The sequence below is a fragment of the Calonectris borealis genome, chromosome 4 (assembly GCF_964195595.1).
Source record: "Calonectris borealis chromosome 4, bCalBor7.hap1.2, whole genome shotgun sequence".
Taxonomy (NCBI): domain Eukaryota; kingdom Metazoa; phylum Chordata; class Aves; order Procellariiformes; family Procellariidae; genus Calonectris; species Calonectris borealis.
Window position 1 is genome coordinate 19,223,066 of NC_134315.1, and position 15,690 is coordinate 19,238,755.

General features: G+C 35.7%; 1 protein-coding gene across 3 annotated transcripts in view; it reads left to right on the forward strand.

Annotated features, from left to right (window-relative positions):
- Window positions 1–14,622, forward strand: part of SLIT2 (slit guidance ligand 2) — a 267,387-nt gene extending 252,765 nt beyond the window's left edge. For all 3 annotated transcript variants that reach the window (XM_075148838.1, XM_075148835.1, XM_075148837.1), the window contains 4 exons: window positions 1,627–1,781; window positions 6,837–7,125; window positions 11,424–11,635; window positions 12,724–14,622. In XM_075148838.1, coding sequence (XP_075004939.1) covers window positions 1,627–1,781; window positions 6,837–7,125; window positions 11,424–11,635; window positions 12,724–12,965 — 898 coding nt within the window. In that variant the 3' untranslated portion in view covers window positions 12,966–14,622. The remainder of the gene's footprint in view (window positions 1–1,626; window positions 1,782–6,836; window positions 7,126–11,423; window positions 11,636–12,723) is intronic.
- Window positions 14,623–15,690: the final 1,068 nt, after the last annotated feature.

The following is a 15,690-nucleotide window of genomic DNA, read 5'->3' on the forward strand; positions in this document are numbered from 1 at the left end:
CTGTATGACTGTTCAGTCCATCTCAGGCTATCATACAATTGGTTCATTTAAATAACTTTTTCAAAGGCTTAAGCTCACTTATTTGATAGTGCCCTGAAGCAAATAAAGGCTTTCATGGGAATGGTTATAATGTTTCGTCTCTGGACTACAGCTCATTGTCGTAACTTCCATGCAGCCATACATTCAGCTCTTAATTCTCCAGTGGAAAACGGGCTAGAAGTAATGTAAGTACAATGATATATTCAGTCCGAGCATTGAGTAATAATATTCTTCCTTCTCTGATGTACTTAAACTGTGTTCTTAAGTGCTCTTAAACTTAAAGATTTGCTGTGCAGATATTGAGGTTGGTAAGCATAGGCAGCCATTTCTTGTACCTAGTAACATGTGTAGGCTTGCCCTTACGCAGCATAAGCACCACGCTTGAAGCAAGCCTTTTCTGCATGACACCCTTCGCGCATTCTCCTACTAGTGGGTTCATATCTTGTTAGTAAGCAGAAGGAAATGCTATATGTAGGCAAGAAAAAAAAATGAATACAGTATTCACTATACTAGCCAGAAGCTGAACACACAGAAATAACCATGCCTAATAAAGATAACAAATTACTTCATTGTTAGTGTCAGTGGAGCTGTCTGGACTAAGGTTAGATGCAGTTCCATATTCCATGAAATAGTAGGTTTATATACCACTGGAGTCAACTCAGGCCTTCAGACTTGCAAAATATGTAAACCCAATACTATGCAACATGTAGGATGCATACACGCAAATAGGATCTTGAAATAACATTAGAATCATAGAATGGTTTAGGTTGGAAGGGACCTTTTAATGATCATCTAGTTCCACCCCCCTTGCCGTGGGGCAGGGACATCTGCTACTAAATTAGGTTGCGCAAAGCCCCATCAAACCTGACCTTGAACATTTCCAATGATGGGGCATCCACACCTTCTCTGGCAACCTGTCCCAGTGTTTCACCACCCTCATATTAAAGAATTTCTTCTTTACATTGTCTTCTTTTACTTTATAGCTTCTATCTAATCTAAATCTACCGTCTTTTAGTTTAAAACAGTTAAAACCTCTTGTCCTATCACTACAGGCCCTGGTAAAAAGTCTCTCTCCATCTTTCTTATAAGCCCCCTTTAAGTATTGAAAGTATTGCATATGCAGTAAGGTCTCCCCGGAGCCTTCTCTTCTCCAGGCTGAACTACACCAACTCTCTCAGCCCTTCTTCATAGAAGAGGTGTTCCAGCCCTCTGATCGTTGTTGCAGAAGAACTTTAAACTTTTTTTGTGTTCGGCTTCTTGCCTAGTAAATGTATTTTAACTGATGTTTAGAATAACACCTATATTTACACAGTTCATTACTTGATGAGGACAGGAATTACTTTGAATGAAAAAGGGCTATTAATTTACAATATGTATTATTAATAGAGTGTTATTGATGGGGTATTATATTGTATTAGCTCTTAAGCATACATGCATGTTCTTGCTTAAAATCTAGCTTTCAGGAGACTGCACTCCTGGAGAAGTTCTGTTCTGAAGCTGTATTAACTATTCAAGGAGAAGATCACCAAAACCTGTTGTAATCATACCATCAATTGTTTAAAATTAATATTAATGTTTATTTTACAGTGTGGAAACTATTAACGATGGCAATTTCCACATTGTGGAGCTGCTAGCTATGGATCAGATTCTGTCTTTATCTATTGATGGAGGAAGCCCCAAGATAATTACCAATTTGTCCAAGCAATCCACTCTGAATTTTGATTCTCCGCTGTATGTAGGAGGTAAGAGGATCACAGTATCATAGCTAATTTACTCTGGTAACATACATTAATAAACATACGATAAGAGACTTATTCATTGAGATAACACCTTAGGATGAAACTTCAGCAGTTAATCTCAATAGTTTTAATTTTAACAAATAGTATGTCCTCAAACTGCACCTGTTGCTTTTTTATTAGTACGGATATTTGATGTCCACTGTAAAATTCTGTAATTTTCTACTGTTATGTAGCTTTTTATTATACTGAAGAAGTGTGTTTAACATTGTTTAGCTACCTGAAGATGCAGTAATGCCTATTCAGAAGGTGTAGAATGGTAGCATTCTGTTTCAGTCATGTTTTACATTTCTATTTCACTATACACGTATCTGCAGGAAATGATAGCAAGGTATAAAGACATGAAGAATAATTTCTGTCTGGAGATCTTACTGCTTAGGGCTGATAGGAGTTATGACATTAGGTAAGAAGGGAACCAACTGGACAGTTGCCTCACAGTATATGGCAGGATTTGGGTTTTTTTGTTTTGTTATGAGAAGAAAGAATTGTTTGTTTCAGTAAAACTGGTAGTAGGTAATTGTGGAGATAAACTATTTGAAACATTTTTGATCATTTGCTGCCATTTACTCTGTAGAACTATGGATTCAAGCCCATTGTTTTAACCAGCAGTTTCTGTTGAATTTCTGATGGGCCTGCATAACCTAGTAAAAGAGGCAGAAACTTCAGCCACCACTTTGTGCCTTCTTACTGTCCTTGGTAGCAAGTCTAAGTTCTTAGTGATCAGAGATTCAGCGTGGTTTTTAAATACTGCTGATGATCTACCAATCTTCATCTCCTACTTAGTTTAACCTTACACTCTTCTAGGAGACATGTAAGGATTCTCCTTCTGATCTGTTCTCTCTGTAAAAAGAATACCTACTTTCTTTTTCATTTTGTCTAATTCTTAAAAACTGTTTTGTGTCTAAGTTTTTAGACTTGAGCATCTTGCCGGCTTGCAAAAAATTATGCTTCCAGTAGTATATTTGTGAGATGCCTATTTTCTCTAGCAAAGGTGCTATTTATCCTCTTTCTAGATATACACAAAAGCTCAGAGTAGCTGCTTAGATTTATCTTTAATGGGAAAGAAAAACAGGAAGCTGCTTTGATTCAGACCAAGAATAGTCTATTTCTCCTATAAAACCAGTATAACAAGTGCCTCAGTTACAAATGCTGAGGGGTAAGTTGAGTTTTGTCTCTGAAAATCCCCATTCTTCCCTTGAAACACTTCAGGTTTTTTGTCAAATCTTTTCAGATTCAACATTAGTCATCACTCCCCATACCACCAGAGAAAAGAATTAAAATTATGAAATGTATGAGCTGCCTTTAAAATTGCTTCATATCATGAATCTTCAAAGGAGCATTGCCTTGTGGAAGCACATCTACATTTTTTTCATGTGTATCACTTCTGCAGTGTTGTTTACATAGTGTCCTATGCCACATTTTTTGGAAGGAGAAGATGGTCCTAGATTCTAGTAAGACACTGTGTGCTTGCTTACTTGTATTGTCAACATCAGTTTGTTATTTAATGACTGCTAAGGCCAATTTTACTACTTCTTGAAAACTGAGCTTAGTGCAGAATGATCCCCCCGTCTGTTTTGGGCACCTTTTAATGAAATGAGGCTAGACTGCTAACCATAAACATTTATTCTGTGCAGTGCTAACACTTCCTTGTTGATTTGTGACATGTGGTTCTCCTCCTTGCTTCTTCACCTTGCAGATCTGTGTCTCCATTAGAAGAATGATATTAATCTGCATCATCATTTTGAAGTATCAGAAGAAATAATTTTTGGAGATAACCTTTTCCTTCAGTGGTTTGATTCCTAAGAGCAGGAGTCTTTTTCATCCTAGTGCATATTCTTTAGAGAGGCCCTGTGTTTCTTCTATTTCTATTTTTCACATTCAGGCTCCAAGCAGACAATTATTTCCACTGTCATAGAAAATGTTGGTCCAAAACAGAATGAAAACCATTATTAAAAGCACATTATTACAAAATAAAGCAAAAAAACCTAATAGGTTGATATTCAGCTCCTAAACTTTTCTGTTCTTTATCTATGTTTATCTATTTATGATCTTTAAAATTCTTGAGACAGTTAACTTTCAGTCTTGTATCTTTATATTGCCCATCTTTTTGAGATTCATTCAATTTTTTCTTATCCAACTGTATCTAGAATTTTTAGAGAATTTGATCACACATTTCCATCAGTTAAGAACTCAAATTCTCACTAGGATTTTATGCAGTATTTTTATCTTTGCCAAAGTCTTAGTTTGACACCTATATCATCATGTAGCTTACACTTACTCTCATCACCTTCCTGTTAAAATGGTATTTCTGGTAAGCATCACCTCAGCTGGCAGGATGAAATTCAGACTTGACAGCAAGCCTTTGCATGGTTTTCTCTCTCATTCTCTCTCTCTCTCTCTCTCTCTCTCTTCCCCCCGCCTTTTTTTTTTGACAAAATTATTCTTGGGTCACAATATTTGGGTTGGTTTGGAAGAGGTAATTTAGCTTTATATTTACAGAACGTGTGCTAATCGATTTTTTTTTTTTTTTTTGACCTTTTTCCAACTGTATGGCTCTCTTGTGTGGTCAGAATACACATGCTAGATATTTTTCAGTCTTTCTATAACAGATTTCAGTAAATCATATTGAAAGCCCATGGGTTTTTGTAAGAAGTCTTAAGGGACAATCTGTTTCTTCTCAAAAATTCTTCAAAAGGGTCACTGACATCACTGATACTTAATATTCTTCTCTCAGAAATTAGAGCATATTTTACTAGTTGAGAGTGGCACCTTGTTTCATGGAAGTCCCTATTTCTGAGACAGGTAGGGCATCAGCTGCTTTTCATATGTACCTGCTCCGTTCTAGCAGCTTCTGAACGAGATACTCGTTTTGCAGTGTTATTATATGACTGCTATTTAATAGGGGTCTTACCATTTGCCTCCTTGAGCAGTAATTTGGTAATTTACCTGTAGTCAGGTTCAGTGACCAAAAGCTTAAAGGGGGACGGGAACTACTTTCTTATCTTTTGGAAAATAGAGCTAAAATATTTGTCTGCATTGTTTCTGTGGCAGTTCTTTCCTAACTGATAAAGAACCTTTATCTAAAAATTATCTAGGAAATATTGCCAGAGAATATGAGCAGCTTTTGCACACACTTTGGCCTTCTAACACTTGGTAACTTGCAAGAAGCAGCAAAAAGTGTATAGGCTAAAAGCTCGTGTTTCCAAATATCTTCCATATTAGAGATCATAGACAAAAAATTCTCTGAATCACATGTGATATACCTCATATTACCTGGTGTGATACGTGCTTATATGGTTTCCAGAAATCATATCTAAATTTCCTGACACTTACAAGTATAACATCTAGTTTAGCACTGCATCGGTGTACTTAGTTTTATGCAGCTTTTATTTTTACAATAGATAAATTCATTCATTGCATCTATTCTGCTGTTAGATACCTCAGGCCATATGCCTAAACATTTGCCGAGTGTTGCTTTCAAGGGAGACATCAGGGTGAAGAGGCCTTGAAGGCCATCAGGGTGAAGACTGCCTTGTCCCTGGATTTTGAGAACAGGAAATTGAAGCTAATGATTGTTTACAGTCTGAGTTCTTTAATATAATAGTCCCAAGCCTATTTTACTTAACTGATAAGATCAAAGAAGATTAGGCTCTTCAGCAGTATTGATGCAATATTGTTCATTTCTATAACCACTGAAGCTTAGCACAAATGAAATTACAATAACCTCTAAATGAAAGGCAGGTCTACTTCATTAGGTTGCATAGCACTTCTGCATTACTCTTAACTGTTCAGAGTAACTATATAAAACCATTAGAAGTATCAGTTTACATGGTTAAGGAGCAACTATGCAGAACATTACTTCTTCCTCTGGTTGTTATCTTACTAAGTACCAGAATCAAAATTGTTAATTTTGCCTATGAATAAACCTGTGCAGCTAATAAGCATATTTATTTTCAGGTAAACAGATCCTTTTCTAATGTTCAGTACACTTTGATTTCCCTTACTTGTTAGTCTCAGGAGGTATTTAGGCATTTGTGTATTAATTCTTTGAATGTAATATCTTAAGTACTAACTAATATAGGCCAAGATGTTGGGAATAAGTTAAAAAAAAAAAGAAAAAAAAAGCAGGGGGTAGGAGTAGAAGAAACTTCATTTTTACAAGGAAACAATGTTTAACAGTAATGTTCCTTCTGAATTAGTCTTAAATGATTAACTGATCACAACAGGATAACTGGATTGCATATATCTCCTGCTCCAATTACACCTGTAACAATTATAGACTACAACAGAGGAATTACTCTGAAAATGGTCAAATCAGAGGCATTTGCACTATCTAGATATATCTACATATAAGTATTTTGATGTTGAATTATTGTTATTATTGACTATCTTTGTTTAAAACTGTAATGGCAAACTATGAGTGGCTTTTTTATTAATCTGTTTTAGAGACATGCTGAACAAAAATATTTTTGAAAGTAATGGAACCTCCACCTGTTAAGCTTTTCTTTCCAAGAATTTTCACTAGCAAAATTTCACATTCGAAATGTGTATGCCAGCTCCAAATTGATGGTCCTACTAAATTCTTCTGGATTTGAGTATCTTAGCAGCTTACAAAAATTCATGTATCAACTGCTAAATTTCAACAACTTTTGTTTTTCCAAGATTCAGAAACTATATGCTACTCTGGACTTAATTGCACTAGGTCAAAAACAGGCACGTATCTGAACCTTTTTTTCACAGTTGTGAGCTTCCTGTATGAAGTCCTATATACATCTCTTTAGTTGGACCTAGAGACTTACGGGTCTGGAGCTGGTTTACATGCATGCTTGACAACAGGACAATTTCCAAATACTAGATCATTGCTCATGGTTGTAGGCTGAATATCTAAGAATAATTAATTAGGAAGAAATATTTCTTTAAAAATGTTTAAAAAATAGGGAAAATGGTATAGAAAATTCTACCAAAGATTACATTGATTATTTGCTGTTATTAATTTCCTAGGCATGCCTGTGAAAAATAACATAGCAGCTTTACGCCAATCTCCAGGACAGAATGGCACCAGCTTCCATGGTTGCATCCGTAATCTGTATATCAACAGTGAACTCCAGGACTTCAGAAATGTGCCACTGCAAGTGGGAATTCTGCCGGGTTGTGAGCCTTGTCACAAGAAAGTTTGTGTGCATGGAACATGCCATGCTACCAGCCAGTCAGGTTTTTCCTGTGAGTGTGAAGGAGGATGGACTGGACCCCTCTGTGATCAACAAACTAATGACCCATGTCTTGGAAATAAGTATGTCCTTAAGACAGAACAGTAGTATAATATGCATATGTCTCCTGTTATGTATATTTTTTTCATAAAAGTTCACGCTATTTTCAGCAAGAAACAAAATATCCTGGGTATGTAAAAGTGAAAACAGCATCCAGGTTATAGTATATTCTTCCCATAAACTAAATGAGGAAGAGTCCCCAGTTTAGGGGAGCAGATACAGACATCTCACTGAAGTTCTGCCTGAAGCCTGGGATATGTTCTTACATACTTCTGTATGGGCTACTTCTGTAATGAGTTACACCGATGCAAATGTTGGTATGCCATTTGGTACAAAAATCATTTAGAAGTTTCAAATGGCAAAAAAAATCTATTTGCTTATTTATAATTGTATAGAATGAGGAAATACAATTATCATCATTATTATTATTATTCTCTAACGTGTTTTAAAAACTTAATACAATAGATATATCTAATATTTTTATATTTTCACAGTACCCCAGGTTCTAGCAGGAAAATAGATTTCTACCTTTATGGTAAACTTCTGTTTAAGTCCATGTGTGCTAATGCTTTTTGCTGATTTGACTAGAATATTTTAGGTTGGGCATTTTATGTATGTTTATAGAGAGGGTCGTGTATATGTATGTGTAAAGAGAGAGCGAAAGATAAGTATATATGCATATATGAGAGTATTAATATCTATGCATATTCATCTTTTAAATTTACTATAGACAGATTCAGTTTTTTGGCTCATGGTCTCCCAGCACAAGAAGATCAGAAACTTCAGAAGTTCAAAGTTCTTCAGGATTTATTGGTCCTGGGCAACAAGATGTCATTCTGTTTGCCCTTACCACTGTCCTTACTACAGTTTGGCAAACATCTCTTTCTTCTTTTTTTTTTAAAGTAAGCCTGCTTGGATCTTTTGGCTGCTGCTTTTTCACAGCTCTGGCCTATATAACTTCTAAGGACCAGTGGCCTGAGTTTGCTAAGAGATTCTAATAAGATGATTTTCAACTCCCATATAAAATGAAGTTAAAGTGATCTTTTCACATAGTGTGTGTGGACAGTCTGACCCTTTAAAGCTTTATACGCCAGTTAGCATGCTTTACAATGCAGTTAGCATTGTTTACATTGGTTATGGACTCTTTCAGTGCTCTTAAGTTTTGAACTCTTCCCAAAGCCACAGCAGTGAATTTTTGAGGCTTATCATTATAGCACTTCATTGTTTATGTGTCGTCTTCTTACCCTGTCCTCTTTCACAGTAACTTAAGAGATAAAGAAAGGAAGTCACAGCAGGTTAAAAAATACAAATGCGATGTCTATCACATCCATTTTATACTTTAGGAGTCAAAAATAACATGGAACTGTAACCATCAAGTTCTATAATAAGAAAACCCAAAGAATTTCTTCGAAGTGTCCTTGAAAAATTAGATTCTGTATAGGTTCTTATAACTATACACATCAGCACCCAAACTGAGTGCTTTTTGCAGTAAATTACAAAACTTGGCAAGTATCAGGTACCGGCTGTATCAAGGATACAATTAAGTGAGCACAACATTAGTATTTTGTTAGCTCTTGAAAGTATTGGTTTTGTTTCAGCTGTATACAGCTTTTAGGAGAGAAAGCCAAACCAAAATTGTTTATTTGGAGTGAAGAAGAGTTTTTTTGTTCTTTAGTTCCTGGGGAATTTGATTCTGTATTTCTTGATTCATCTCTAAATCCTGTCTATTGAATAGATACATTTTGTCTGTCTAATACAGTATAACATTCCACGTTATCTGAGAAACAGACTTGTCACTGTGATCTCTGTTTCGAAAATGTAGGGGATCTTTTAGAGATCCCTGCACACCATTAAAAGGCTTAAGGCTTAGATTTATTTAACTAATCTAGGTGCTTGACTTAGGAACATAGTGACCAAAGTTTGCTCTATAGTCAGTAAAGGAATAAACACATTTCTAAAGAGTAAATTAGACCTCAAGTGGTCTAAATCACCCTCTGGATAAGCTCGTTTCTCTCGACGACTGTGTGGGGAGCTTTTGGCAATTATACATCTAGCTTGGGTGCCTGACATAGGTACCTAAAATTAGATAAGATGAAAATGTGCCCAAGAGTTTGCACTTAGCTTGATGTTCCTTTCAGTACAGTCTGAAGATGAAATTCAGGGCTTCAAAGAACAGGTGGAAGCAAAAGTATGAGAGCTGGCATTAGCTAAGATTTAATCATCTTCTAAGTCAAGCAGAACTTTACCAAAGATCCTGACACAGATTGCTTTGATATCTAAAACAGCCTGAATAGAATATGACATGATGTCAGTGTCACCTGAGTAACTTCATATATCAGATGTCCTAAAAGTGGTTGTTTTGTAAATGGTGAACAGATCAAATGCTAAACATAATGAAAACTAAACAAAAGCTATCTGCCTTGTGATACTGTCCAAGCCTGCAATTTTGAGTTGCTTAATCTAACAGTCTTGGAATATCAGACTTCAACCACAGGTACAATTTGGAACTTCTTAGGGAACATAGATGCTTCAAAAGTACACTCTTGCATAATAGGGAAGTTGGAGGTGCTTAAACTATTAGTTCAGTTTTATATTTGCAGTTTTTAATCCCAAACTGGATATGTGAATGGAGGCTATGTGTTGTGCCTTCCATTTAGATATCCTGTGATGTGAATGACTTCCCATACTCTTTTTCTTCCAAGTTACACCATGCCTAAGCACTTGCATAGAATTAAGGGTACAGATGGAGAATTGTGATGTAGATTTCACTGGGGAGTGGAACTTGTTGATATTTACAAACTAAGACAGTTTTAAATAGTTAATGCAAGTCTGTCAAAGTTAAATGCCGTGCATTCTTTTCAATTTTACCAAATTTCTTACTGTACTGAAGGAGTACAAAGCAAAAAGTTTCCAGAAATACAGACTGTTACCTAAAAAATTTCAAAATGAGATGTTGTTCTTAACAGAACTCTTCTTTTACTATGAAATGGAATTTTATTTGAATTTTTGCCATCTTCAAATTGAAACAAAGAATTTTATTTTAGATCAAATGGGATTTTTTTTTTTAATCTAAAGCTTTTCATTTATTTATATATTTATTTAGGTGGCTGGCACAACCTATTAAGGAGGTTGTGGGCTCAGGTATTTTACAACACAGAGAGGAAAAACATTACAGAGGAGAAACATTAGGGAGGGCGACTGTGACCTTGAACATCAGGATTGTGTTCCTCCCTACAGAAGAATCTTCACTGTGGTCTCCCTAGGAAACAGTATTAGATAGAAAACTTGTGTATCAAGACAACAGTTAAAGAAAATAACATTATTTCTAGGAAGAAAGTTATTGACCCTGTGCCACCAAAAGAACAAAGGGAAGTGATTTTATTCCAAGTCATTGGTGATGTTTTCAGAAGATGAATTGCCTAATCTTCAGCTTACACCTAGGAACAGGTAATTAAACATCCTCCTTTTGGGAAACACCACTTCTCTCTCAAGAGAAGTAAGACCAGCTGTGTGTTCCCATACCGTACCTCAGAACTTAGCAGATGCAGCAGATGAGTTACTCACAGCCTTTTTTGTCTAACAACAAGATTGAGCCTGTCACAAATGTTTACCAAAGCTCTACTCAGAGAGTAGCTAGTTTAATCACTTGGGTGAGACTTGATAATATGCAACCTCATCTAGTGTGAGTTTCTGCATGAGTACTAGATGAGTGCTGTTGGCTTTCCATGAAGTGAAGACCTGCCTCATACATTATATGTCCACGCTACTGGCAGTTGGCAATGCAGACTCATGTATTTGAGGGGGGAGCATGTGTTCAGCTTTGAAACTGCCATTGCTGGGTCAGAAAAGTTTCAGTTAGGAAGTGCCTGACCTGTCTGTGCTGGGAGCCCCATAGTTCATGAGTGACAATATGGGTTTTTTTCAATTATACAAGAACCAGAATTTCAGGTGAGTATCCTTTTTCTTTGCTTAATTCTAGCGGATTACATTTGGGCTTGATTTTGTTGTGTTCTTCTCAAAAGTGTGCGGAAAATTTAGGTAGACGGGAAACGTCGGTTTTAATAACTGTGGCCTGTAAAAGTCTTCCATAACACATCTACAGTGGCTGTTTTCTGGTGAGACAGAGTTCTGTACTGCAGCTTGTTTTTTGTAAACCTGCATACCAATTATAAACCACTTCACTGCATCTCACTGAAAAAGTCCATTAGAAACAAAAGCAATTTCTTCTGACTACAGTCCAAAGTATTTGTAGTTAATGTTGCTTAGCCTGAACTTTGATGAATAATTTATTTTTATTCTCTTGGGCTTGTTTCCCCTGTAGATGTGTGCATGGTACCTGCTTGCCGATCAATGCGTTTTCATACAGTTGTAAATGCCTGCAGGGACATGGGGGAGTCCTCTGTGATGAAGAGGAAATGCTGTTTAACCCCTGCCAATCCATCAGGTGTAAACATGGCAAATGCAGGCTTTCAGGACTTGGGAAACCGTATTGCGAATGCAGCAGCGGATACACGGGGGACAGCTGTGATAAAGGTAAAAAAAAATTAAAAATCATGTTGTCGGTTTGGTCTTAGAAAAGAGGGGTTTTTTATTAAAACATATACAGCCAAAAACATTACCAACTTTTTTTTCCCCACAATACACACATTTGTTGCTTTTTTTTTTACCATAAGAATTTATCTCAGTGAGAGAAAAATCAAACTTTTCCCATGAATTTGTTTACATTTTGAGGATTTTTTCATCAAATATTTTGCTGTGAAAACATTTCTCTTTTTTGCCTTTATTCAGAAACACATTTTTACTATATTTAACTATTACCTTTTACCTGCTGTATCTTTCTGTATTTATTGTTTCTCTGCCTTCTGCAACTGAGAAGCCAAATCCAATGATTCTGCTCCTAGTTTTATCACAAACTCTACTTTTGACCTCTCAGCTTCAACTGATTTATCACAGCGAATTATGCAGGTGAGATGGATGAAAACAGGATGACTTTTCCCCCTACCTTTTTCTTTTTCCTTTGTCTATCAAAGCTCTCCCTCTCCCTCTCTTTCCCTTACCCCAGCTGGCATTTATTTTGCATTGTACATAGATGTGAATAGAATAGAAGAGTATGCTTGTAGAACTTTTAACAGATGTCTCATTTTTAGCTGGTTTTATACCTCAGTAATTTATGAAGTTAGTGGAATGTAACTTGTATTAAATAACAGTTTGAATAATATTAAACTCCAGGTCTAATAAATTAAATTGCATGCTCTCTGAAACATTTCCCTATGGTAAATAGAACCAGCTGCAAGCAATGTAGGAACAGAAGATGTGTATTTTTACAAAAGAGGAAAAGATTTAAGCTTCCAATTTTCTTGTCATTGTAATAGCTTTGTATTTATGGTTTACATATACATAACATAAACTTTACTGAAAATAGGAGGTATAGGAAATAAAACTCAGCATTAATCAAATCACGTTTGATAGAACCACTAGTTTCCAATATACAGTCTGAGTCAAACTTTAAAATATCAATCCCAACTGCAATTAGAAATACAGCATCTTCCTTAGCAATGTCAACCATCCTTTGACCTGTGTCTGAAAAGTGTATCTCTTATTTTAAATGTTGTTTTCTACAGAAATCTCTTGTCGAGGGGAACGAATCCGAGATTACTACCAAAAGCAGCAAGGGTATGCTGCGTGCCAGACGACCAAGAAGGTATCGAGATTAGAATGTAAAGGAGGATGTTCAACTGGGCAGTGCTGTGGGCCACTGAGGAGCAAGAGGCGGAAATACTCTTTTGAATGCACTGACGGGTCATCATTTGTGGACGAGGTTGAAAAAGTGGTGAAGTGTGGCTGTACAAATTGTCCCTCCTAAGTGTCCCTGTCACACTTGTCTTTTGAAAATGTTGTATACTTATTGACCGTGTCGGACTAATTAATGCTTCATAGTGGAAATATTTGAAATATATTGTAAAATACAGAACGGACTTATTTTTATTATGAGAATAAAGACTTTTTCTTCATTTGAAAAAAGATTCAAGTGCTTGAACTGAGACTTCTCATAACCAAGAGGAGCTTTGAAGAAAAAAAAAAAAAAGACCTGGTAACATTGCAACAGAGATGGGAAACTTTAACTGCTTTTAACATGGATTCTTCTTTATAACATGCTGAAGATACACTGACACTATACACATGTGATTTTCAACTTAACAGCTCAGAGATGAAATATTGACCAGAACATGAGGCTTGTTTTTTCACTTTCGTATCAGTATATTTTATTGTCTTGACAGACCATACCAATCACTTACCTATGGATGAGGAAGCATTATGAGTGAAAAGAATCAGATTATACAGAAATAACCATTGTATGAAATGCATTTTATCTTTTGAAATTATTAAGCATCTTGAGAAGATGGAGTCCCATTTAATGGATGGGAAATGGGAGATATGAGAATATACTATAATCCTGAAATCTCCTGATGATGTATACTTTTATGTCAGCATGTTAGCAAAAGAATCATAAAAAAGTGTTTATCTGCCCTTTTCCAGTATTAATTTTTTGTAATATAAATGTTTTGGGGATGATAAAAATAGATTATTGATGAATAAATTAGTAATAATATGGATTTCTGTTTCTATGAGTTCTAAACAACTCTATACAGTATTCGGTTTCATTGAGAAATATTTATTGTATCAAAGTACATTGTACTTAACCCTTTTAGGCCATCCCTTTTACTGTTTTTCAATGCTTTAATATATATTAATTTATATTTGTCCCAGTATTTTTGTAATTTTTTTTATTTTTTTTTTAAAAGGACTTAAAAATCAGGATTTTTTGCAATAGAACTAACGTAGCATGTCGTCTTGGGGTAAATGTTTTCGGTCTGTTTCTTCCTCCCCTTCCCCCTTCTGTTTGTTTTTCCTTAGAATCTGACCACTTGGTGTCACTGAATCTGAAAGTGATGACAATCTGCAGTTTTCACATACAGCAGATATTCAGGACACCTTCCAAGAACCTGTAATGTGTGACAGAAAATGTCTTTACACTACGTGGCAATTGTAGAGAAGCTAATTTTCCCTATATACAGTACTTACAGAAAATAAGATGGCGTGTAGAAAACGACATTAGAAGGTAGATCTTTATAAATTAATATTCCCATGGAGCTCTTTACCTTTTTTATAAAAAAAGAAAAAAAGGCTGTGCTATCAAGAACTGTGACTTTCCCCAAATAATAAAACTACTTTACTGCCCTAATGTTCCCCATGTTAACATGTTGCTGCTAAATTATAATGTAGAATTGGTAATCAATAGTGGGTTGTGTTCTTCTTTCAGTAAAACCCAGGGTACCCTGTAAAAATGCAGATGTTTTTCAATTTTATTTTATTATTTTTTTTACAAAAAAAGTTAGATGTACATGTGTAATGCAGTGTGCTTTGTCTTATTTGGACTGATATCAGTAATGTTACTGATGTTTGTAAATTAAACAGATATTTACTTCATTACCAGCTTTTATTTGTATTCTTCTGAGAAGTTTAAATTGTCTAACAGCCTTTAATTAAACATCTGTAGTTGCAAAGAATATTTGGTAAAAAACAGAATAAAACCAGCCCCAGATCTAGTGTATTCATTGCTGAAAATCTGAAGAAGGAAATAACTTGGGATTATTACACCTACAGGCACTGACATCTGAAAATGTCGGTTCATTACAAACAAAGCTGAACTCATACCAAAATTAACAAAAGACTTATAAATAAAGTACACTGCATGTAAAGGCAAATTGAGTCTATCCTAATATTTTAATGGTTATACAAATGGCAGTTTGACAGTTCTTTTAGGAAGAAATTTGACTCTTCAGAGGGATTAATTTTCACGAATCTTGGACTAAGTATTTTACATTTAAGCAATTGGATGGGATGATACTTAACCAGGTTTCTCTTCTGTAGTATAATTTTTACAGATACTTCTGTATTTATTTTATTTAGTCTACTTTAGAATTTGTCTAAATGTCCAATGAAACAGCCTTTGGCATGAGGCCTTCTTTGCAGTTTCTATGACTTCTAAATAATCTTCTGTAAATAGGGGTAGCTTTGAGGAAAAAGAAGCCATTTTTGCATAACAGTACTTACATAGCATTCTTAGATAAACAGTATTATTTTTCTGTGTGTGATCAAAATCCCTGTACCAAGTATCTGGAGTTGGGCTGCTTTCTGTTCTCCTGCTTGACAGAGTCAGAAGGAGAAACTTTGCACTGGTATTCAAGACAGGGACTGTTTGTGGTCTCTAAGCAGAACCAAACAAAAACTTAAGAATTAAAAAAACAAACAAACAAACAAAAAAAACACCAACAAACAACTTCGGCACCTACCCCTCTGGAGGAATATAAGGCACCTACGTCAAACAGTGACTCAGCTCACCTTAGAAACCTGAGCAGCCCTGTATCCTCACCACTGAAAGTCCCTAGGCATCGACAAGGTGTGCCGCTGTGCATGACAAGAGATCACTTTCTCAGTGGGATGGGTCACCCTGACACCTTTCTCATGCCTAAATCAAGTTTCTTGTAATATTGCTATAACAGGCTGCCTTGTACCTCTATTCGCCA